The sequence below is a fragment of the Molossus molossus genome, unplaced genomic scaffold, assembly GCF_014108415.1.
Source record: "Molossus molossus isolate mMolMol1 unplaced genomic scaffold, mMolMol1.p scaffold_m16_p_18, whole genome shotgun sequence".
NCBI lineage: Eukaryota > Metazoa > Chordata > Mammalia > Chiroptera > Molossidae > Molossus > Molossus molossus.
In genome coordinates this window covers 33,492,890-33,518,902 of record NW_023425353.1, presented here as the reverse complement: position 1 = coordinate 33,518,902, position 26,013 = coordinate 33,492,890, and the positions used below count along the sequence as shown (strand labels likewise).

The 26,013-nt window shown below is 45.2% G+C and overlaps 1 protein-coding gene across 1 annotated transcript in view; it reads left to right on the top strand.

Moving 5' to 3' along the window:
* Positions 1-20,525, top strand: part of IL20RB (interleukin 20 receptor subunit beta) — a 31,450-nt gene extending 10,925 nt beyond the window's left edge. Inside the window, 8 exon segments of the mRNA XM_036267184.1 lie at positions 3,027-3,153; positions 4,724-4,914; positions 9,572-9,696; positions 11,692-11,842; positions 14,598-14,740; positions 19,740-19,823; positions 19,826-19,912; positions 19,914-20,525. Of these exon segments, the coding sequence (XP_036123077.1) occupies positions 3,027-3,153; positions 4,724-4,914; positions 9,572-9,696; positions 11,692-11,842; positions 14,598-14,740; positions 19,740-19,823; positions 19,826-19,912; positions 19,914-20,024 (1,019 nt within the window). The 3' untranslated portion in view covers positions 20,025-20,525.
* The last annotated feature ends 5,488 nt before the right edge of the window (positions 20,526-26,013 follow it).

Genomic DNA, 26,013 nt, shown 5'->3' with positions numbered 1-26,013 from the left:
TTGGTTAGAGTGTCATCCTGATACACCAAGTTTGGGAGTTGGATCCTGGATCAAGCACACACAAGAATCAACCTATGAATGAATGAATGGATGGGTGGAGCAACAAGTTGATGTTTCTCTCCCCCCTCCCCCCCACTCTGTTCCTTCTTCTCTCTCTCTGAAATCAATGAATGGAAAAAAATATGTGAAAAAAAAACCCCTGTTATGTTGTTGCTGATATGTATGAGGTAATTAGACCCATGATGGTTGCTTCTATACTGAACATGCACAGACTTTTTTTCTTGTTATTACTCCATAAATAATACAGAATATCAATTATTTGTATACTGTTTACATTGTAAATGTAATAGGTATTATAAGTAATCTAGACATAACTTAAAATGTACTGGAGGATGTGCGTAGGTTACATGAAAATACTACACCATTTTATATGAGGGACTTGAGCATCCAAGGAGTTTTTTATCCTTGGGGGAGGGATGTATGTGTGTCTTGAAACCAATACTCTGCTGATATCAAAGGATGACTGCATTTATTTTTTAGTATATGAACGTTCATTGCTAGTATATAAAAATTGCAATTAATTTTTATGTTTATTTTGTATCCTGTGAACTTGCTGAACTCACTTATTAGTTTTAGGAGTTTTCTTTTGTAGATTCTGTGGGATTTTCTACATAGCCATATCATGTCATCTGCAAATAGGGGGAGTTTTATTACTTCCATTCCAGTCTGTATGGTTTTACTTATTTTGTTTGCTTTATTGCAGTTGCTAGAACTTACAGTATTATGATGATAAAAAGTAGTGAGAGTGAAAATCCTTGCTTTATTCCTGATTTTAAGGTGGAAAGTATTCAGTCTTTCACAAGTAAGTAAGATGCATGTTAGCTGTAGATTTTTTGTAGATGGTCTTTATCAAGTTCAGATAAATTCCTGCTGCTTTTAACTTGAAGAGAATTTTTTTTCTTTTATCATGAATGGGTATTGGATTTGTAAATGCTTTTTATGTGTCAAATTGATATGATTGCATGATTTTTTTTCTTTAGCTTGTTGCTATGGTGAATTACATTAATTGATTTTCAAATGTTGAACCAGCCTTGCATACCTGGAATAAATCTCACTTGGTCATGGTATATAATCCTTTTTGTGTATTATTAGATTTAGATTGCTAATATTTTGTTGACAATTTTGCATCAAAGTGCATGAGATATATTGGTCTGTGGTTTATTTTTTATTTTAAACATATATACTATGACCTTTGTCTGATTTTGGTATCAGGGTAATACTGGCCTCATAAAATAAATTGGAGAGTGTTCTTTCCTCTTTTATTTCATGGAAGAGATTGTATAAAATTAGTGTTAATTAAAAAATATTTGGTAGTGTTCCCCACTGAAACCACCTGGGCCTGGAGATTTCAATTTTAGATCTATTAAATGATTAATTATAGCTTTACATTCTCCACATAGCTGACTAGAAAAATGTTTTGTTACTTTACCAGAGGAAGGATGTCAGGAAGGACTATGCCTCGCCCTCCCCTGCCACCTCATTGCAGCTGGCCTTTTTCTTTTCATCCCTTGGGTGATTTCAAGGTTAGGGGTGGGGAGGACAGGAAGCCCCCCTTGTGGGTACCCCAGGTGTTTCCTCACAGGGCAGGCCATGGATGCTGAGGGTGAGATGGAGGTACATCACCAGGGTCCTACATTAGAGGAGCAGAGGAACGAGGCGGGTTGTCCCTGGCAACCCCCATCCCTTCATGGTCACAGTGCTTGCTAACAACAACAGGTGCTGATCTGGAGACAGACACTGAGATGAAAAGTCCTGGGTGAGGGCCCTAGTCCCTACTGTGCTCTCGATGTTATCACTGTGACTGTAACAGCAAGGGGAGGCAGGTGTTAGGCATTAAAAGAAGAGCATTTGAAACTGGGAAGAGAAGGACCATAGCAGAGAAGCCAGATTGCACCCTAGTTATACACAGGATGAGCCTCAGGGCTGCCCATAGTTCTTTTGAGTGCATTTCAGTGTCACAGGTCTGTTTCATTCTGTGTGCAAACTGTAAACCCACTGTGTGCATACTTGGGCACACCACACACCCACACACACCTGTGTGAGCAGATACTTGTGTGCCAGGCTGACTCAGGGGTCTGCAGTCTGCCTGGAGTGGAGTCTCTGAGCTGGCTTGGTGCACTTCCCAGCTGGGAGCTGATGCCTCATTCAGCCTGGTTTGAGGATGTGAAGGCATGGGCTTCGGATGGCAACCGCGGGAGAGGGAGATGCTGAGGAGCTGGTAGGAGCCTGCATGGGTTTGCCATGTGGGATGGGGGCTCATGTTTATTCAACTTGCTTCAAGTCATATAGTAAGTGGCAGAGTCAAGGCCTGCATCTAAGTTGATCTAACATAAGACTTGTAAACAATGTGTCACAGTTTTGCCATCTGTACAGTGGAGAAACTAATAGTCCTCACCTCCCGGTATGATCATGAGCATTAATGAGATAAACATGTAATAATCTAGCACATAGTCTAGATAGAACATGGCAAGTGCTCAATAATATTAGCCATTATGATTATTAATATTAATATGCCATTTTATCACCAAACGCAGAATTACAATGATGATAGAAAAAATTTAGCATTAGTACAAGTATGATGAAATTAGAGGTTTCTGGTTCACAGACGTGTGAAGTCTCATTAGAAACTAATTTAAAGCTATGGCATTCTCGCCCTGGCCAGTTTGGCTCAGAGGTTAGAGCATTGGCCCTTGGACCAAAGGGTCACGGGTTTGATTCCTGGTCAAGGGCAGGTACGGGGTTGCAAGTTCGATCCCTGCTCCTGGTTGGGGTCATGCAGGAGGCAACTAATTGATGTCTCTCTCTCACATTATGTTTCTCTCTCTCCCTCCTCCCTTCTAATCTACCTAAAAATATTAATGGAAAAATATCCTTGGGTGAGGATTAACAAAAATATAAAAAATAAACCTGTGGCATTTTCTCAGTATGAGCCCGCCCATCAGCCTGTCTATATGCCTTGATCCTAGATGGAGTTGCCCCTCTGCCTGCCCCTCAGAACCTCTCTGTACAATCAATTAACATGAAGCATCTCTTGATGTGGAGCCCAGTGATCATGGCTGGAGAAATAATACTCTATTCTGTTGAGTACCAAGGGTGAGTTTCTTTGTTTTGTGTTTCTTTCTCCTTTAGACAGTACTTTTAGACAGTAGTTGATTGCTGGAGGCACAGTTCTTATTCCAGAGTGCAAAGAAGTTTTGTGAGCCCAGGGATAGATGATCTCCAGTGACCCGCCGCCTCTGTCTGCGTGGGCATTGGGAGAGTTGAAGAAGCAAGAGAAATTGTCCTGTGCATTTGATAGTGAACTCTCTGGGAACCCACATGTGTATAAAAACATTTTGGTGGAGCTTCTTTTCAATAGTGAGTCAACCATCTAATGCTGAAGAAAATCTTATGAAATGAGTTTGACTCTGACTTCAGATGGATAGGTCACTGGAGACTCAGATCCTTTGTGGGTGGGGGAGAGCTCAGTTTTCCTGTCTATGAGCCAAAACAAATTGTGACCCTACAGGTCAGCTGTCCTGGGGCCAAGCAGTGTCTGCTCCTCTGCAGTTGTTCAGAGCCTCAGAGCCGTTGACGAATGACAGGGACATAGAGGTGCTCAATATATTTCATTAACAATACATGCAAATTGAGCACCTACATGTGTAGGCATTCTTCTAAGCTCAGGGTATGGTTGACAAAGTTTCTGAATATAGGGAGCTTACATTTAGAGGAGGAGGCAGCCAGTAAAAAGGTAAAGAAAATAAATACCCAGGTCTGCACTGTCCAGTGTGGTAGCCACTAGACACAGAGAGCTATTTAAATTAAATGAAAATGTCTGTTTCCCAGGCACACTACTCACATTTCAAATTCCCAATAGCCACATGTGCTAGTGGCTACAATATTGAACAACACCAATATAGAACATTTCCATCACAGCAGAAAGATCTCCTGGGCAGCACTGCTCCAGGTAATTTCAGACCTTATTCAGTGCTGGGAGGAAGCTAACAGGATTATGCAAAAGACGGTTGGCTCTGTGGCTCCTTTTCATTAGGTGATCAGGGAAGGCCTGACTGAGGAATGACATTTAGGCCCACATTTGAAGGACAGGAGGAGCCAGCCAATGTGAACAACAGGGACAGCATTTGAGACACAGTGAACAGCTAGTGAGAGGTCCTAAGGTAAAAAGAGCTCAGCGAGGAGGCCAGTGTGGAGGAAGGAGCATGTGTAGGGTGGAGAGATGAGGGGCCAGAGAGTCTTGTAGGCCATGGGAAAAAGTTTTGATTTCATTCTAAGTGTTTTGGAAGCCATTAGGCTAGAAATGTCATGATTTTCTGATTGATGAATGGTTGGAGACTAGCAGGAGTTGAAGCTGGAAAATCAGTTAGGAGATCATGGCAAGGCAAGGGAAGACAGCGGCTGAAATTGAAGTGATGACCCATGGAGATGGAGAGACTTGGATACATTGAAGCTTATGCCTAGGTTTCATTTGTTTGGTCATAAAAGTAGTAAGAAAGAATGGATGGTTGGTCAGGGAGGAGGGCGGTGGAGGAGCTGGAGTGTGGAGCAAATGTTTATTTTGCTGACCCACGAAAAGCAGATGAATAAGGCAGTTACTTGCAACAATCATTAAACCTGGGTAGAAGGGGCTGGTGTGACGCTGTGCTTTCTTTTCCTTGGCCAGAGAGTATGAGAGCCTGTACATGAGCCACCTCTGGATCCCCAGCAGCAGGTGCTCACCTACCAAAGATCCTGAGTGTGATGTTACTGATGACATCACTGCCACCGTGCCATACAACCTCCGTGTCAGGGCCACCCTCGGCTCTAAGACCTCAGCGTGGAGCACCCTGAAGCACCCCTTTAATCGAAACTCAAGTAAGATACTTCTCTCTTTACTTCCCCATTGGCACCAGCCTTCCCCTTCAGAAACCATGTTCTCTGAGTTTTTCAGGATTCTTTTTAGCATCAAATCAGTCTTGCAAAACCAGAGTACTATGAACACCAACAACCCTAACTGGTTCATTAAAAAAAAAAAAAAAAAAAAAAAGCCAACTGATTCTCATATGCCCTCTTTCTCATTTTGAAAAGGGCTTTGGAAGTCATTCTCTATCTCTGTCAGGGTCTGTAGGTGATGGGAACACTGAAATGGCAAAGCTGGAAGGAGAGCTGCTCTGGAAGTGGGGAGATGGGGATAGGATTTCTTTCCATGCTGACAGTGCCTCAATAAACCTAGTGACTCCCATCTGATTCCTCACTAATGCCATGTTTGTTGACTGTGTGAGCAACTTTGCTTTGTGCAATAGGATTCATACATTTAACAGAGCCACCAGAAATAGCTGCCTTCTATGGTCAATGGGAAACAAATAACTTTTCTGTAGCAATAGTACCTGGAAAATGACTGAGAAAGAAATAAGGGAAGAATACAGATAGGAGGCCAAATATGGCAGAGCACAAACAATGGCCAATGTGTAAAAGGGTGTGTGTGTTTGGGAGTAGCAGGAGCAAGGACTGAATGAGTGAAGGACTTTTATGTGAAGTTGATCAAATTAGTAGAGGGAAGTCATGGGGAAAAAAAGAGTGTCTAGGCCAGATTTGTCTTACAGAACAATCACTGGCTTCTGTGTGAAAAGAAACTGGAGGAGAACAAGCCGGCAGGGCAGGGGAAGAGTGAAGAAGGCCCAGGTGGGTCCTGATCCCAGGAGTCAAAGAAGGGATGGGGGACGAGAGGACAAATTTGAGACATGGCTGAGTTAGGACAGAGTTTGGAGACCAGTTGTTGGGAGAGACAACGGTGGTATCCAGCTTCCAGTTAGGGTTGGCAAGAATGTCATTCAAGGTAGAGAACTCAGGAGGGACAACTAGTCTGGAGAAATAGGAGACACTTCTTGCTTTGGGCTCTTTGAGATAGAAATTCCTAAAAGACATCATGCTAAGAGGTCTGATTGACAGCTGAAAACCAGGTCCCAGGACTCAGATGGATTGAGGCCAGACATACACCACAAAGTTATTAGCTAAAGGCTTGGGAGCAGGTGGGATTGTCCAGGGACAAGATATGAGGACAAGGATAACTCAGGACAGGATCCTGGGATACTTCAGAGTTTAAAAATTAGGTGGAGGGAAGGGCACCAGGAGGGGTCTGAGCACCAGGAGATAGAGGGTCATGGATGGGGGAATAGAAGGACTGCTGATAGGCCTGAAGGGGGCGCCTAAATGGGGCCTTGAGAAAGCATCTTTATGGAACTTTGGGGATGGTGGTTAGGCTGCTGGTGGAGGACTGAGTGGAGGTGGGAAGGAGCAAGGCAGATCCTCCTCTGAGACAGTTGTGGGCGATAATGTGACCTGTTTGAAGCTGCAAGAGAGGCAAGGGAAAGGCCTTTGGCGACCTCTGTTTTCTTTTTTTATCCTCACCCGAGGATATTTTTCCATTTTTTGTACAGATAGAGCGGGAGGGAGAGAGAGGAAGGGAGAGAGAGAGAGAGAAACATCGACGTGAAGGGACACATCGAGTGGCTGCCACCCGCACGACCGACCAGGGCCGGGGACAAATTGCAACCGAAGTACATGCCCTTAGCGGGAACCGAACCCGCGTCTCTCAGGACGCAGGTCGACGCTCTAACCGCTGAGCCAAACTGGCCAGGGCGCGACCTCTGTTTTCTTGATGTGGCAGAAGACCCTCTGCTGTGAGTGAGGACAGAGGAAGGTTAGGAGCAGCATAAACAGTAATGGGATGAGTCAAAGGTTTCAGGGGAGTATATGAGATTGGATAGAAATCAAGAGGGTTTAGAAGGTGGGGGTGAGGGGAGGGGGGACCCAAGCTGGAAAGGGCTGTGGAAGGTAAGGATAGATTTGAAGGGTAAGTGGCCCTTTAGAGTTGGGTGTGGTTCAAATTCCAGCTCAGCCATTGATAGCTGGGTCGTTCCCTGCCTCCTCATCTGTAAGAAAGTCAACAGTTTGCCTCAAAGTATAGTTATGGGAATTATACAAGATGAAATGTATAAACACTCAATATAGTGCTGTCCTGTTATAGTGCTCAGCTATTGTTATGTATTATTATTGTTGCGCTAGCTATGCCCAAGTTGAGAGTTAGAGTGTAGAGGAAGGAAGGGGTGGGGCAGGAATGGGACCATTGGGATATGATACCAATAGGAATTTTGATGCAGAATGTGAGCTCTTCTGCCCAGGCACTGGGTGGATAGAGCGGAAGCAGTGGGATCCCAGCACCAGGTACTGGGAAGGCTGAGGGGCACTGGAGGGTGGTGCAGCTCTGCTTCTGCCACAGTGCCCAGGCACCACCTCCCCCTGGCTCCTGGGAGTATGGGCTCCAGCCAAGACCATTGCGGGGGCTGGCAGCTGTTGTTGAAAAGGAAGGCGTGGGCCAGAGGGAGATGAGGGAGTGCCTAGAAAACTATGTGGATGGGGTTTTGTGCAGTAACAACTGGTGCTTGAGAAGGCCATTATAAATAGGAAAAAATTTTGCTGCAGGAGGAGCTGAGGAACTGGAGTTTCTGTACCCTCACCATAGGTGGAAGATGTGGTCCTGTGTGACCCCTGGGCAGGTGGAGTTAGCTACAGAGCTCGAGTGAATCGTGATGCTTAAGGGCATTAAGTCTGTTCCTTTGCCTCTGAAAAAAGCCACTGTGACTTCTCCTCAAACATATAAAGACTTGTTTTGAAGGCTGTCCTAAAAAAGATCTCCTATTCTTACAGGAAGCCTTTTTGAGAGCAGAGGTTCTTAACCTCCACTGCACATTTAAGTCACAGGGGAGTTTTAGAACCATTTATGTCTTAGGCCCCCAGAGTCTGGGTTAGAAAATTACGTGAATCCTGTCCACTGGGAGTTTAAAACTTCCCCCAGGTTATCCTCATGCACAGCTATAGTTTAGATCCATGAGTACAGAGGTTGAACAACCACACAGCAGAGTTTAGAAACCTGGAAAAGACACAGACTTAAATCCTGGCCACTAACCGTGTGACTTTAGGCAAATCACTTAACTTCTCTGAGGCTCAGTCACGTCTTTTTTTTTTTTTTTTAAATTAATTAATTTATTTTTGTTACAGATGTTTCTCCTTTTCCCCCCACTGATTCCCCCCTCCCACCCCCTCCCCGCCCTGTCCCCAGCTTTGTTGTCCATGTCCATTGTTCATGCACACATGCATGTAAGTTCTGTGGTTTATCTCCCTCCCCCACCCCCTCTTCTTCAGTTATGTCTTCTGTACAACAGGAGTAGTATTTGCTTTCTTAAGCTTGCTGGATGGATAAATGAGTATGTAGAGTACATAGGACAGAGGTTCTTGCTCCAACACTGTCAAAATATACTCTGAACTGAAATGACTTTAGGTCATTTTTCTAATTTCATTCTCAATAAAGAAGGAGATCAGAGAATTCAAGTCTAAGCATGTTGCCGTAAAACTGGAGAAGTCAAACACCTCTCTTCCTTCTGGAGGCGTTTCAGAGGCAGTACTAGTACTAGTGGTGCTGTGTGCTCATCTGAAGCCTCTGAACTGGGTATGTTTTGCACAGTTGGTCCTTGACTTCCCAACTCCTGTCCCCTATCCCAGCAGCTCTTCAAATGCCAGGAAATGCTTTGCTCTCTGAAAACTCCCTGCAGGAAATGACTTTCTTTTGAGTGTCCCTTTACCCTAGTGCAGGGGGATTTAGCCCAGACCACACTCTTCTCTACTTCCCAGGCCAAGGCCAACGATAGGGTGCCCTTCTGGTCCTGCAGTGTCTGGATCTGAGAGGCAAGTATGGATCCATCATCACTAGCCAGGGACTAGAGACTGCCTGTGTGGGCCCTTCTGTTCTCGGCCTGTAGATGGGAAAGTATTAACGGGGACTGCTGGCCAATCTGTTTGGGACCCAGCTATTTCCAGAGTTGGTTATTGGAATTTGTAAAACCCTGTGGTTTTCTGACATCCCCTACTAAGGATATGAGATAAAGAATCCTTGGGCTGAGAATAGAATGGCCAACCCATCCACAGGCTGCTGATTTGCTGATGTTTGAAAGTCATCAGCAGCCAATACATATCACTGATCCACGTAAATTGTAGTAATCTTTGCTGTTTAAAAAAATTTGCTTATCGCCCTGGCTGGTGTGGCTCAGTGGTTACAGCGTCAGCCCATGGACCAATAACTTGTGGGTTTGATTCTGGTCAAGGACACGCAGCTCAGTTGCGGTTTGTCCCCAGCCCTGGTCAGGTCGTGTGGGAGGCAACCAGTAGATGTGTCCCTCTCGATATTTCTCTCTCTCCCTCTCTTTCCCTCCCTCCCACTCTATCTGATGATAAATAGAAAAAAAATATCCTTGGGTGAGGATTTAAAATAAATAAATAAATAATAAAAATGTGCTTATCATTTAAAAGGCATTTACTGAGCACCTGCTGAGTACAAGAGAATATTGGTGGACATGCTACATCCATTCCCTTCCCAGGAGCCTGGCATGTTTCCAACAATGACTTGGTCATGTGTTCCCGGAACAGAAATCAGTCCTGTCTGGGGCTGGCTTTGATTCTCCTCTTGTCTTGCCAACAGCCATTCTAACCCCACCTGGAATGGAGGTCACTAAGGATGGCTTCCACCTGGTTATTAAGCTAGAAGACCTGGGGCCTCAGTTTGAGTTCCTCGTGGCCTACTGGAGGAGGGAGCCTGGCGCTAAGGTAAGCCTTCTGGCCTTGGCCTTTGAGTCAGACTTTGGGGAAGGAGTCCAGCCCTCTGAGAGGTGGTTGAGAAAAGCCAGCCCCTGCAGTGCCCACTGCCTGGGTTGGCCTGAGGATGACTAGGCCGAGTGAAGTGTGGGAAAGGAGAGATGGGCGTAGGCTGACAATTCCAGTAGTCTCTTCAAAGAACTGTCTTGATTTCAACCCAGGGGGAGCCTTCTCAGATCAGATTTACTGAAGTATGGGAGCTGTCTCCTTGCTGTAAACTCTTACACCGGTGGATACACAATACCTTTTCAGTACATTTCTTTTCCCTCATCAGCTTGTCTTCTCAGCCATTCTCCCTGGCATGTTTAGGTACAGCAGACCAGGGTGTCCCAGATTAACCAGATGATTTCAAAAGCATATGAGGCTGACACAAGCCTCTTGAGGGTGTGTATTCGGGCAGGGTGCAGAAGTCAGGGCAGAGAGCCAAGAACTGGCTTCTGGATAACCCTGCCTAATTATGAGCCAGTGGGTGCTGCCCCTCCCTGTGGGACGGCTGCTACAGCCTGGGATGGGTGAGAGGTCAGCTGTCCCAGAGGGAACAGTCAAATAGCAGCAGCCACAGGAGCAGAAGGGTTGAGCTGGAGCAGGAAGGAGGGAATAGTCAGACAGGTGGAAGTTCTGTCCAAGCACAAACAAAAGTAGACTTTATCATAATGAATATGGTGCAATAAGGGGTTCTTATAGAATCTATGAACAGAGCTGGCCCAGAGCCAGGCTGCAGCACAGCCTCCCTTACCCCAGGACCCTCGCCTGTGGAGTCCCTGCTTTCCTCTGGTGGGTCCTCTCTATCGCACTCTTCTCCTCAGCTTACTCCCAGGCTCCGATTCCTCATCATTCCTTCTGTGTATTCCTGGGGTTGTACTTCACCACCCATCAAGGCCTCTCAGGTCTGACCTCCCTCACTGTGCCCTCTCCCCTTTGTCCCTGTTTCTAGCTCAGTATTCCCAAGAGAGAAAATCTGATAGGTCCTGCTTATCATATCAGGCCAAGCTTAGGAGTCGCAGGCTGCTGGTTGGCCTTTGAAGGACCCTTCTTAAGATGAAGGGTACCCCTGACCTTATAGCAGTGTCAGGGGAAGCAGGGCATACGCCCCAGCATCCACTCCACAGGGGCTATAGTTTGGGTCGCTTTCCCTGGAAGGTGGTGTGGGTAGGTGGACTGGGCATTAATGACGATTTCCATATTTACTCCTGCTGGGTCAGGGCCCAGTGGTAGGGCATGCAATGGCCAGCCAGGCAGATGGCATGGTGTGGGGGACAGATCAGGGCCTAGGCAGGAGGCAATATGCAGCTCCCTCAGATTCTCCACCCTTGGTCACTGGGAGGCCAGTGCTGAGAGAGGAGCATGTACCCTGAGTCATCTGGGCTTGACCCTCATGAACCTGTTGTTGTCCCTCCACAGGTTCAGATGAGGGGCACAGGCCTCAAGGGGTGGATAGAGTTGGAAGGGTGTACAGATGGATACACAGATGGGAGGACGAATGGATGTGTGAGGAGGCTCTTCCCACCACCGGTTCCATTGCTCCTGTGCACACATCCTCCAAGCTCAGTCATATTCTGACCTTTAGGTCTCTGCCCACATGTCAGCCTCTCAGAGAGATCTTCCCCATCCATTCTGTTTAGTGCCTCCTCCTCACTCTACCTTCTTCATTTTTCTTATCACCATCTGAAAAATATAACATATTGTCTGTCTTCTCCCACATAAGTTTCATGAGAGTAGGGACTTTGTTTTGTTCAATGCTATGTTCCAGTGCTTACAACAGTGCTTGGCATGCAGTAGGTGTATAATAAACAAATATGAATGAGTGAATGAATGAATGAGTGAATGAGAGGGAACATTCTGTATCCATCCTGGAAAGGACATATCTGAAGCTTTACTTCCCTGGCTCTTTTCTCCTTTTCTTGTCTTGCTTCCCTCAGTGTGTAACTGTTTTCTGGTCTCCTAAAGGAACACGTCAAAATAGTGAAGATCAGGCACATTCCAGTGCATCTGGAAACCATGGAGCCCGGGGCTGTGTACTGTGTGAAGGCCCAGGCATTCGTGAAGGCCATCGGGAGGCACAGCGCCTTCAGCCAGGCAGAATGCATCAAAGTGCAAGGTAAGGATGGCCTGTCTGTTCCCTGGAGTCCTGCACAGGTGACAGCCCCCCCTGGAGGAGGCTCAGCTGCCTGCTGGGTTTCTTGGGTTCTCAGGCTCCTCTGGCCTCGCTGCTTCCGAGGCAGGATGGGTTCCTGTGGCGAAAGTGTGCTTCACCCAATTCCCGTATAGACAAGAGTCCACTCTGGGGCTGGGTGGTGGTCACTTGAGCAGCTGTCTGGAACTTTCTTTCCCCTGAAAGGTCCCTAGGCCTGAGGCCAGATATTGCAAGGCTGGTTTACCAGATGAATCAGAGGAGGGTTGCAAGAGAGGTAGCCAGTGGCTTGAGAGTCCGACCAGATGAGGGGGCAGCCCGTTGCATTCAAGGCTGCTTTCAGCTAGCAGAGACCCATGGGAAGTCTACAGGCTCCCTTTGTTTGACTTAATTTTTCCATGGCCTAAAACTTTTCAAACCCTTTGAAAAGAAACAAAACAAAACCCTGCATCCCACTAAATTCTGCCATTAAAACACCACTAGTGACATTTTTGTATATAACTTTTTAGTCTCCAAAAAATAATTTTTATTTTGAATATTTAGTGCATTCTTAAGTTTCAAAAAATATAGAATACACATGAAAGCTCTCCTTTCTACCTTTCTCTTTAGCACAAATGGTAGCATACTCTATTCACTATTCTGGATCTTGTCTTTTTCACTTTATGTATCTTATAGACTTTTCCACATCTATACAGAACTTCCTCATCTTCCCTTATGGCTACGCAGTATTCCATTTTGTGTCTATATAACTAATTTAACTAGTTACTTATTGATGGGCTTTTAGTCACCCCCCCGCCCAATATTTTGTTATTGCAGGCAATGCTTTAATTAGTTACCTTGCACATAGATCATTTTGCTGAGGTATGTGAAGGATAAATCCTGGAGGTGGAGTGGCTTGGTCAGATGCATACACATTTGAATTTTGACTGCTGTTTCCAAATTGCCCTACAAAGGTGTGTCACCCTTCTGTCATTGCCCACATGTAGACCATGTTGCAATTGTATTGCACATATGCTTTGTGCCAGCATTTTCACAATATCCATTACATTTCCCATGTAGATTTTCTGATTGCCATTTTATACTACTTTTTAAAACCATGTAAATCAGGCTTGTTAAAAATTCAAACAAAGAAGTATATAAAGTAAGAGGTACATCTTTTCCACTGAGGAGGTTTATTTTGGCAAGTTTAGCATTTAATCTGCTATTGTGTGATACCAATACTCACAGGCACAAATGGGACCATACCATGCTTATTTTCTGTTTCTTCCTTATTTTCACTTAGTAGTATATTGTGAACATCTTTTCATATCACTACACATGGTTCCACCTCATTTGAAAAGAAGATGCACAATAAGCCAGTATATATGTGCCAAAATATATGTTGTTGTCCCTCTTTTAATAGGTATGTTCTGTTCTGTGCTTTCCAGTCTTTGCCATTACAAACCATGCTGTAGTGAACAAGCTTGTATATATCCTAATTCTTATTGTAATAGCTGAATTCCCAACCTACTCTGATGATGTCCCATAATAAGCAAATCATCTCCTCTTTTGAGGTATTTAGGTCCTTTCCATGTCTTAGGTCATTTCCATTTGCTTTTGAAGATGATAGTCATTCATTGATTGATTTATTCATTCAATGAATATTTTTTGAGCATTGATCATGTGTCATGTGCTGATCTAGTCCCTGATCTTATGAAGTTTACCTTTTAGTCAGAGAGCTAGGCTACAGACAAGTAAACAAATGAGATAGCTTTTCTTGGTGGTACGTGCCATGAAGAAGATGCACAGAGCATGCCTGGAGGTGGTGGGGGGTGTGGGTATACCACTTTGGCAGAGACGGAGACTAGTTATGAGGCTGAGGCTAGTCCAGATGTTGCTGTGAGCTGTTTTATACATATCATTATTTCCTTTCTTGGAATTGCATTGAAACAATGTACAGCGCCCCTAACCATGTATGTGAGACCACCTGCTTCCCGGCAGCCTCCTTGGCTGTGCCATCTTTCACACTGCTGGTGAGCAGTCCAGCCTAGAGGGCTACATGAATTGCTCGAGGTCACGTGATGGGGAAATAACCCATTCCCCATTCCGCATCTCCAGATGCTCCCACTTGGTACTTTCTGATCCATTTACATAGTAGAATGACCGCAGGCTTTGGAGCCAGTCCTACCTGTGTGAGCTGGGGTAAGTTATTTAACCATTTTAGGGGCTTGAAAGATCATAGTTATTATGTGACTGTTTTCTGAACTCAAGTCTTTTCCTCCATAAGATGAATCAATGCCAAGAGCAAAGTGTGAAACACTTTGTTTCAGTTACCGCCCGGTTCCCTTCTGTGCCGTTCTTTTGGCACATCTCCCTCATCCTCCCAGGGCCTGGCACAGCCCCCTCACCCTGCCTGGGGCCTGGCATTCTGCGGTCGTCCTGGCAGTGGCGCTGAGGTACGTGTTCACACAGCCAGTGGCTTAACAGTTGATTCGCCTCCCTTTTTCCGAGAAAAATATTTTAATCTTCCCTGGGCTTTCTGGAAACCAAGACTTAATCTGAATTCTAGAACAATGTTTTAATGGTGGTAATCTTAGTCACTAGGGCAACATAAAATCTCAGGATGTTGGCATCTGCTATCTTGGCCATGGGCAGAGCCAACTCCAGAACAGTGAGGGAGGCCCAGGATTCGGTTTCATCTTCACTGTGTCTCCTAAGCCTGTTCTTATCTTTTCATTTCCAGAAGAGACACTCCCTCTGGCACTGGCCCTGTTTGCATTCGTTGGCTTCATGCTGATTCTTGTGGTTGTGCCGCTCTCCACCTGGAAGATGGGCCAGCTGCTCCGGTACTCCTGTTGCCCCTCGGTGGTGCTCCCCGACACCTTGGTAAGAGTGTCCTGTTTTCCTTTCAGCAGGATACTGACCAGATGTAGTTTGGGCTCTAGTTGGGCATGAGCACATGTTTCCTGGTTGACAAGCATTTGCGCAAGGAGGGTGGAAGAGTATGTACTTTATATCTAATCAGAGGGGCTGAGAGAGACCACCCTCCTCTTAGGAGTGGGGGCAGCCATGGATGCTCAGCAATTCAGGAGTCGTGCACAGTCTTACCCTTCCAGACTGGCCTGCCGAGTGTTCTTGGCCCCTTCCCATGATTATAACAGCAGCTGCATCCAGTAACTTGTTCTGACACAACATATTCAATTCACCTGCCAAGAGCCTCATTGGTTCTCAGGATGTAGTGCATGGGTGTGAACATGGGAGGCATAGATTGTGCTTTGCTTTGGCTGGGAGCCAGGAACAATCTAGACCTACCCAGTGACTACCAAAGGATGGGGTTCCCATCTGTTTCCTCAGCTCCTTGCAAGTCCAGGATTCTCATCTTCCTCCTGAGGACACTGGCCCACAGGTCTGAGGCTCTCCAGTGAGGGGGGGGCGGGATAGGTCCTGTGTGCCCATGCCAGGACTGGGGAGAAGCAAAAATAGGCCTCCAGCAGCTCCTACCATGTTTCATCTGGTGGCCTCCTGTGCTCCTTCCCCCAGACCTCAACACTCAAAGCAGCACAAAAACAAAACAAAACAACAAACAGAAACAAACCCAGTCCTATCACCTCAGAGATTTCTCTTAGCTCTTTTCTGGGAGGATGGTTAGCAGTCAGCTTCTCAGAAGCAAATAGAGCTGGAACTGCCCGCAAGCGCTGCATTCCTGTAGTTCTGCATCAGCCTGGAATCACTCCTGAAGGAGTCGCTCTCGTGACAGCTGCGGCGCCCTGAGAGTGAGGGCCATAGTCTCCCTGCATAGGAGGGATGGTTCTCCCTGATCCAGGACACCCCTCTACCCTGGTACCCTAAGCCTGTTCTCTTTTTCTCTCCAGTACATCCAGGTAGTCATAACTTTAGCTGAGACTAGTACAGGGTAAAGCACCAGGCACTGTTCTAAGGCTTTACATATATGGCATTGATTCCTTTCACGTTCCCCTTTTCCTAATGCTTCGCAATGTGCTTTTCATCAGGCCCCCTCCTGCCCACTCTGAATGGTTTACTGCTCAACATGAAGGCAGTGTGGTGTGGCAACAGGGGAGACAGAGTGGGCCTCGTTCCCTTCAGCAATAACTCAAGGGGCTCAGAGTTCCCTGAAGCGTAAAAGAATGTGTATTCTGCAGTGGTTGGGATAGTGTCTTATAAATATCAGTTGGGTCAAAAGTTTGGATAATACTATTCATATTTTTTTGTCTAGCTCTATTAGTTATTGAGAGAGCAACAACAAAAATCTCTAACTATGAGTGTGGGTGTGTCTGTTTCTCCTTTTATGTCAATTGTTTCTTCATGAATTTTGAAGTTCTGTTTCAGGAGCATGCATATTAATGGTTAATACCTCTCCCTGAGTAATTGGGACTTATATCATCATGAAATGTCCCTCTTTATTTCTGGCAATAGTCCTTATCTTGATATTAATATAGCTTTCTTTTTGTTTACTGTTTGAATGGTTCATCTTCTTTCCATATTCTTACTTTAAACTTATCTGTGTCCTCGTATTTAAAGCATGTCCCTTATAGCAGCATATAGTTAGCCTTAAAAAAAAAAGTCCGTTCCAACAATCTCTGCCATTTAATTGTAACGTTAATCCATTAACACTTAACCCTAGTCCTGTCACTTTTTAACTTTTGTATTTGTATCCAATATCTATTTTCTGGTTCTTCAAGCCAGTAAGACTGCCTTTTTTTTTTTTTTTTTGTGGCACCATGAGAGACCTGCCCTCAGATAAGGAACTGTAAAAAAATGGGAAACTTACCCAGTGACATTCCCTTCTTCCAATTGTCAACTTTTTGGTTGCTCTCTGGTGACTTAAGGAAGTTAGTTTTATATTTTGATCAGGTTTTGAAGGTGCTACCTTAGGAGATTGGTTTTATTGTTGCTCCTCTGCCATGAGTAGAAGCGGCTCTGCAATGAGAGGGGGGTGCCTGAACCAGTCCAAAACGATGATGATGGAAGGGGAGTGTTGATGGCTCAGGCAGGTCCACTCTTCGTTCCCAGACATGGTGAAAAGTTCAGCCTCTCTCAGCTGGTTTCACCCTTTACGGGTTTCCTTTCAACTCTGTTGTTTATGCTTATTCCCTACTACTCACAGGCCATTCCATTTCTAACACCCTCTCTCAATATTCCTCTTCTGGTCCTACTTTCATTAGCCCAGCAAAGTTTCCTCCCTACCTCAGGATCAGGGGCAACAGGATCCTCCCAGGACCCAGTGTCTTGTGAGTGAAGAGCAGAGTAAAAGGTCAGGGAAAGAACCATGTAAAAGGTCACTTTCTTACAGAATTTCAGACGAACACAAAGAGGCTTCAAATGACAAGAAATCCTAGTGAATTAGGAGCCACACCCTACAAATAGCTTTTGGAGAAAAACAGACAACTTAGATGAGACCAGAGATAAGGAGAGTCTATGGGAGTATGACCACTTTCACCGATGGAAGATAGATATCGCTACCGTTGACCAACTTTTTTTGCTTCTCTGTTCTACTTAGCATCCTTCCTACATTGTTTCAGTGTCTGTTCCTATTTGCATTCCTTTCCATGAGGCTTTTAATTTTTTTGTTTCTCCCTAGGTGTTTTAAGTGGAAAATGTCTCTGAGTATATGCATTTCCCATAGTGCCGTGTGAGAAGTGGATCACTAGTGTCCATTAAATCCCAAACAGATTCTGGAGCTGTCCATCACCACCACTGTCTGCCCCTCTTTCGGCTTGACATTAGTATAGTCTAGCTGCACTTCAGCGTTTGCATTAGTTACAGATAATCTTCCAAACTACTAAAAAGCAACTTCCAGCCATCTTTGCAAAATCCATACATCTTCCCAATTGAACTATAGAAAATTTCCAAGTGGAAATCCTTGACAACTCTTTAAAAAGCCCTGTTGGGTTTGTGAGTGTTTAATTTATCTGTTTGGATTAGATATTTCATGTCTACATCTATAATTTTACAGTTCTTGATGGTTGCACTCTAAAATATACCATTCGTTGCATTCCAGTTGATATCACCTAATAACATCCTAAAGCAGAAATACATAAGCAAGGACAATTACATTAAGACTTCTCAATATTTAAAAATATAATTTCTTTTCCTGTCTTTCATCCATAATTGCTTCATGGGTATGGAGGCTTTGGTGCTAAAGGGTCTTCCTTTCCTTTCCATGACTCACTCTATTCTATCTCTTCTTGCTGTCACAGTCCACTGTAATGTGGGTGGCCAGCATGAAGATGGACCCAAAGCAGTCATTCTTCAATGGGCCATTCCAAGTATGACTTATGTGTTTCAGAGAAAATGGAGTGTCTGAGATCAGATGCCTCTGAGACCCAGATAGCCCCCCCCCCCCAAATAAAAGAGCATGCAGTGCAATGAATGTAATTCAATAGGGCTAGATGGTGGGACCATGGCAAACATGTTCCAGTACAGGAGGCAGCTGCTTCTCAGTTCTACCAGGTTGCTGCCAAGAGGGAATGTATGTAAGTTTTAAATGAGAGAGAGAGAGAAAAAAATCTGGACTTTTATGGGCAATCTCCTGATTTTTAAACATTGAAAATGAATTCAAATTATATATATATTTATGTATCAGCTGAACCTTGCTTGAAAGTTTGTTCTAACCTGTGGGACAATAGTTTTTCACCTTCTGAAATTCTGAGGTTATGCTGTTTCACTTTAATGTTCTAGAACTAGACTCTCCAATACAGTGGCCGCTCGCCACGTGTGACTGTTGCGCACTGGGAATGTGGCTAGTCCCTGCTGAGATGTTCTGTGAATATAAACTATGCAACGGATTTCAAAGACTCGGCTAAAAAAATATTTTATGAATATTTTTGTATTAGTTACATGTTGATATTTATTTTAAAATAAAATATATTATTACATTTAATTTTACTTTTCAAAATGTACTCCTGGAGACTTTTAAATTGCACATGTAGCTCACATTATATTTCTATTGGACAGTGATGCTGCAGAACTGAAAAAATAATCAAATATAACCACTGCAGATTTAGGTAGCCAGTGTCCTGAGAATCCAGCTGAGCCAGCAGCAGTGCACTGGTGGTGGGTTCCACAAAGACACCCTGCATGTACATTGTACGCTGTCCTTTCCCATGATTTGCCCAAGGACACAAAGAGTGAGATCCTCTGAAGCTGCTTCTTTACACACAAGGATCAAGGGCGACTGACTTGATGAAGCTGATGTCTCCTGGGGACTGAGGTGGAGGAAACCCCTGTGCCTATTTATGTGTGCTCATGTGCCACTCTTTAGAGCAATGAAGGGAAGGGCCATGGGAGATAACTGCAGAGGAACCTAATGAATTTGGTGGAGGTGAGCAGGCTAGCAATGGTTAGGGAGGGTCCCTCTTAAAAGTTGGTGCCTGCATTTTTACAACCAGTTTTGATTATGTATTAGGGTCACTGGGAGAAGAGGACATGAGCATGAAATATGAGCAGGGAAGGGCTTGTGTTTCAGGAGTGCCATCTCTGGACTGGGCACCCTGCTAGGTTCTGTATGTAGAACAGCTCAGACCAGGTTGTTATTTTCAGAGCTCTCTGGCAGAATAATGTTAGATTTTTTTAAAATTTATTTTTTAAACCAGAATTACATTCTGGGCTTTTGTGGAGTAAGGTCCCAGAGACAGGAGCACTGATAAAGCTGGTTCTAGCACATCTGCTGGTCAGTGAATTGGGAGACATCTCAGTAAGGGTTGGAAGCTCCTGATCTAGGAATTATAATTGTTTTTTTTTTCTTTTTGCTGCTTCAAAGTTAATTAATCAAGTAATTGAGATTTTTTTGATGATAGCCTCTACAACAACTACTACGTTAATAATACTACTTATCTAATAAATATTAATGGAAATTATTTTTCAGAAAATCACCAATTCACCCCAGAAGTTAATCAGCTGCAGAAGGGAAGAGGTGGCAGCCTGTGCCACCACCATGCTGTCTTCTGAGGAGCTCTTCCGGACCTGGATCTAATGGGCTTGGGGAAAGGCCCAGGTGAAGCTGAGAAACCTGGTCTGCATGACACAGGAGCTGTGAGGGGGAAAGGCTGCATTTCTGTTTTCCTCCATGGACAAGAGAAGTCAGAAGAGCCTTCTGTGTCCATTTCTAGAACCACTGTCAGGCAGAGTGGTTTGGCAGACAAAGCACTGAGTGGGGCAGGAGATGTGCCCGTAGAGTTGGATCTCTCTGCTTGCCACCCACTAGCTGAATGACCCTAGGGAAAGTGACTTTTTCCCTCTGGCCCTCAGTTTTCTCATCTATGAAATGGGTGGATTAACTATACAACTGTTACACCATGTATGTATATACATATCTCCAGCACAGGGAAATTGGTGACACTGTACATTGCAATTGGTTCAGCTTTTCTGAAGAGCAGTATACAAAAGTATCATAGGAATGATCAGAGACTCTATACACCAGCTGGCTTGGAGACCCCACTTTCCTGCAGGAAACCTTGAAAAGGAAACGAAGGATGGGTTACAATGGTGTTGATTTCACTTTAAGCCAAATGCCTGTGCAGAGGTGATTGGGCCAGCCTGCTCTCCAATGACCGCGAAGGAGGCCACAGCCCCACTGACACTGAAACGTGCACGAATACTGTGGGTTCATGAGATACTAGAAATGGCAAATCGTGTGTGCACATTGAGAACAGCAGCTAAAATGTACATGTATGGGGGTGACCCTAGGTGAGGGATGGGGGAGGGGAAGAATAAGAATAAGGGGGCAGCCTCTGGCCACATGAGAACCATGACTGAGGCGCGGACCAGGGCCTCACCCGGTCAGGGAGCTCCTCCATCTTCACACCACAGGAAATCCCCTTGGGGACCTCTTCTCCTTAAGACAGCTCACTAAGGGTGTCTTTAGCCCCTTCCAGGGCCTACCTCTGGAAACCTCCTGTTCCTCTTCTCCACTAGGAGAGAAAAAGAGGGTCAGAGAAGGAATGGAGAGGGAGAGTTTTTTGAGGGATTGATGGGCAGGGCCTGTGCCTCCCTTCTTAGCCTCCACTCCTCCCAGCTCTGGAGCCTCTGAGCTGGTGTCTCCACACCCACTTCCTGGCCCCCTTTCAGCCAGCCCAGTGGTGGGGACAGTCTAACTGCTTCAGCCAGGTGTTTCCCTGTAAGACAGAGACCTACAACCCTCTCTTCACCTGGTGGGGTTTCAAGTGATCAAAGGGCTCTCTCTAGGAAGATGAGATCGCTGAAGATCCTTTCCTTTGTACCATTTTGTATGCTTTTGTGCCGTTTGACTCTTTCATGAAGAGTATTTGTTAATTTTATATTTGGTTTAAACTGGGAACATTTTCAATTTGCAAAAATAAAGACTATACTACTACACTGATCATCCCTCTCCTTCTTCCCTCTTCCCAGTCCCTCCACCCAGGCCACTGTTCCTCTGTCACCTGTCCAAGCCCAGAACCCAGAAATAACCCATGACTTCCCTCTGCTTGAGTCTCTCTCACAGTTAGTCACAGTGCCCATCCACTCTTGCTGGCATATATAGCTACATAGAAAGTTCTCTGGATTATTCTGTTGTTTCTCATGTTCCCAACATGCATTCATTGAGGCCCAAACACACACCAGATATTAAGCTAGTTCCCAATAGATGAGGGGCTGCCTCCTCTGGCTACATCCTTCTCTCTCCTTGGGCACTATGTCCTGACACTCCAGACCTCCTGACCTCCTTTCCTCCCCTCCGGAACTACAACAGGATGAAAATGAAGACTGACTGTATTGCAGTCCTTGCTTTTGCTCCTACCAGTAGAGTATGCCCAGGATTTAGTCCAGCTTCTTAGTCCTACCTTAAGGAAACAACTGCCAGGGGCCATTGAACAAAAACCCCAAGAGGAGAACCTAAAAGGAGCATGCAAAAGGAGAATCTAAAAGGAGCATGCAAAAGGAGAATCTAAAAGGAGCATGCAAAAGGAGAATCTAAAAGGAGCATGCAAAAGGAGAATCTAAAAGGAGCATGCAAAAGGAGAATCTAAAAGGAGCATGCAAAAGGAGAATCTTGGCTGACAGCAACCCACACGATACATTTGAAATCTTGAGTCCATAAGGATACACAAAAGAGCAAATGCTAATACAATGAATTCTCAAAAAAAGATGAATAGAATGCATTTCTACTTAGTCTTGCTTTCAGTCACGATGGGTTTATTGATTCACTGTATCAATGAAGAATACTAGTAAATGTAAATACACCAATCAGAATGCATTTTTCTCCACCACCACCGTGTCCTGGCCCAAGCCACAACCCTGTGCCACCTGAATGCCTGCATCAGCTTCCTCACTGACTGCTCCACTTGCAATCATTCTAAACCTGCCTATCATCTGCCCTGCCAGGGATTCCGTGGCTAAGTTCTTTTAAGATCCTTCTACAGTGGGTGGAGAGGGCCAAAGAAAGGAAAAATGGGGGACATCTGTAATATAGTTAACAATAAATAAAAAAAGAAAAAAAGAAAAGAATAAAGAGCCATGGCCGGGTTTCTCAGTGGTTAGAGCAACAGCCCGTGGACCAGAGAGACCCGGATTCGTTCCTGCTAAGGGCACATGCATCAGTTGTGGTTTGTCCCCGCCTGGCTGGGGTTGTGTGGGTGGTAGTCAGTCGATGTGTCGCTCTCATGTCGATGTTTCTCTCCCTCTTTCCCTCCCGCTTTTTTTTTTTTTTTAAATTATCCTCACCCGAGGACATTTTTTTCCCATTTTTTGTTCAGATAGGGAGAGAGAGGGAGAGAGGGAAACATCAACGTGAAAGGGACACATCGAGTGGCTGCCACCTGCACGACCAACCAGGGCCGGGGACAAACAGCAACCGAGGTACATGCCCTTAGCGGGAACCGAACCCGGGTCTCTCTGGACCGCAGGCCGACGCTCTAACCGCTGAGCCAGACCGGTCATGGCCCTCCTGCTCTTTTTGAAGATGAATGCAAAAGTGTCCTAGGGTGAAGATTAAAAAAAGAGAGAGAGAGAGATCCTTCTACAGAGTGACTGTAGACTATCTGCCTACCTAACCTCTGTGCTACTCCACCACATCGCTTTAAAAAAACTTCCCACTTATTTTCTGTGTGCCTTATTTCCTTAGGCTAACTTCCTGTGGGTGCAGATCTGTTTCCTTTCAATCCGGCCTGACTCATTTCCTTCAGGGCAAGTGCTCCACTTTCTAGAGCCCACCTGGAAGGAAGGCTCTCATTACGTCTCCGGGTGTCTGGCGCCACCTTGTGGTCAGTGCTGAAAAATGCCTTCTGTTCCCCCTCGCTGAGAATGGACAGGGGCCTTCTGAAGAGAGAAAGGAAAGCTCAGGCACATTTTCTGGAAGGAGAACTCAATTACAAAACCTCCACGTGTATAGCCCCTCACAAACCTTCATTGTTAGTAGGTTTAGAGTTTAGTGGCCACAATCTCCTCACTCGTGCTCCTCTGAAAGTTAGGGGCTTCACTCTGCTCAATTGGCACTTTCCCCCTGCCAGGCCCTTGGCTTCTGACTCACTCTCCTGTCTGACTTTCTTTCCTCTGTTCTGCCCTTTCCAACCTTTAAAAAAGTACCTCCTTTCTCCATGTGCCCTATATCTAGCCTATCCCTGGGCTCGGCTGACTTTCTGGGGGTGTTCCTCAGGCCAGGAATCAGGACAAGCAGTCATGTTAAACCATGGTGGGGCCCAGCCTGTGGGGCCCAGCAGGAGGCTCACAAAAGGAAGACACAGCCCTTCCGGCCTCCCTCAGCGAGAGGCTGCAAACCCAGAAGAGGCGCAAAACTCCATTAAAGACCTTGGAGGAAAAAGGGAGCAGTAGCCTTCTCAAGTGCCTGCAAAAAAGCCCCAAGCCCCTACTGTGGAGGCGTGTGTCCCTGGTTCCTTCGTCAGATCTCATTGGGGAAATTTTTAAAAACCACTTTAAAAAAAACCTGGCTGTTGGAAAAATGAGTGCCTGCACAAAGCACAGGAACTCCCATATTTTCCTTCTGTATTTAAACCACTTACTTATCTATAATGTGGCCACACACCTCCAGATTTCTGAGAAGTGCCAGTAAGTCTTCTGCCAAACAGCTTCAGTGTAAGATGAAGCCTACAGACACCAGCTTGGGTTTCTAGCCTTAGGAGACCATGTCCCAGAATGAGACCCTCGGATGTCATCCCACCTACCTTAGAAAGGGAAGGAAGGAAGGACGGAAGGAAGGGAGGGAGGGAGGAAGGAAGGAAGGAAGGAAGGAAGGGAATTGAAGGAAGGAAGGCAGACAAATCCTTTTATCTGACAAAGAAATTATCTCATAATTTAAAACTGAGCTACTTACAGTTACACATTTTTTTTTTCTTTTCTTTTTTATTCCTCACCTGAGGATTTTCTTCCATTTATCATCAGATAGAGTGGGAGGGAGGGAGGGAGAGAGAGACAAAGAGAAATATTGATGTGATAGAGCCACATCGGCTGGTTGCCTCTGGCACGACCCCAACCAGGGCTGGGGATGAAACGCAACCGAGGTATGTGCCCTTGACTGGAATCGAACCTGAGACTCATTGGTCCACCGGCCGACGCTCTAACCACTGAACGAAACCGGCCAGGGCCAGTTACACGTATTTAAACTTCAGCATCTACTTGCTGTCATCTGCTAAATTAAAATCTTCATTTAAATCACAGTATTCTTCCACCCCATTGGTTGTCTATAATCTAGGCTTAATCTGAGGAAAGGGGGCTATTCCATCCTGAACTATTTCCAATTTCAACACTCAACAGTGAAGGCCTGACAGTGGTCAGTTAACTTCAGTGAAACAGGCTTCACCTGAGAAAGCCCTTCCGCGTGGTTAACGTAGGTGGGATGACATCAAGGGTCTTGTTCTGGGACATGGTCTCCTAAGGCTAGAAACCCAAGCTGGTGTCTGTAGGCTTCATCTTACACTGAAGCTGTTTGGCAGAAGACTTACTGGCACTTCTCGGAAATCTGGAGGTGTGTGGCCACATTGTAGATAAATAACTGGTTTAAATACAGAAGGAAAATATGGGAGTTCCTGTGCTTTGTGCAGGCACTCATTTTTCCAACAGCCAGGTTTTTAAAGTGGTTTTTAATGGTGATGAATTCTTTTAGTTGTTGCTTACCTGGGAAAAGCTTTATTTTTCCTTCAATTCTGAATGATAACCTTGCTGGGTAAATTATTCTAGGTTGTACGTTCCTCTTTTAGCACTTTAAAGATGTCCTGTGATTCCCTTCTGACCTGTAAAGCTGCTGCTGAGAAATCAGCTGATGGCCATATGGGGTTTCCTTTGTATGTATTGTTGTTTCCCCCTTGCTTCCTTCAAGGTTGTTCTTTCATCATTAACTTTGGTCATTTTAATTACAATATGTCTTGGTGTGAGTATCTTTGGGTTCATCTTGTTTGGAGATCTCTTTGCTTTCTGGACTGGGTGTTTGTTTCCTTTTCCAGGTTAGGAAAGTTTTCAGCCATTATTTCTTTTTTTTATCCTCACCCAAGGATATTTTTCTATTTTTTGTTCAGATAGAGTGGGAGGGAGGGGGAGAGAGAGAGAGAGAGAGAGAGAGAGAGAGAGAGAGACATTGACATGAAAGGGACACATTGAGTGGTTGCCACCCACACGACCCAACCAGGGCCGGGGACAAACTGCAACCGAGGTACATGTCCTTAGCGGGAACCGAACCCGGGTCTCTCTGGACTACAGGCCGATGCTCTAACCATTGAGCAAAACTGGCCAGGGCTCAGCCATTATTTCTTTCTTTTTTTTTTTTTTGTACAGATAGAGTGGGAGGGAGAGAGAGGAAGGGAGAGAGAGACAGAAACATTGACGTGAAGGGACACATCGAGTGGCTGCCACCCGCACGACCAACCAGGTTGACGGGGACAAACTGCAACCGAAGTACATGCCCTTAGCGGGAACCGAACCTGGGTCTCTCCGGACCACAGGCCGACGCTCTAACCGCTGAGCCAAACCGGCCAGGGCAGCCATTATTTCTTTAAACAAAGTTTCTCTTCCTTTTTTTTTTTTCCCTTCTTCTTCTGGGGTTTCTACAATGTGAATGCTTGAGAGCTTGATGTTATTCCTTGTTTTTATAAAAATTCTGTTTTCTTTTTGTTTTGATTGGTTGATTTCCACTAGTCTGTCTTCGAAGTCACTAATCTGTTCTTCTGTATTAGTTA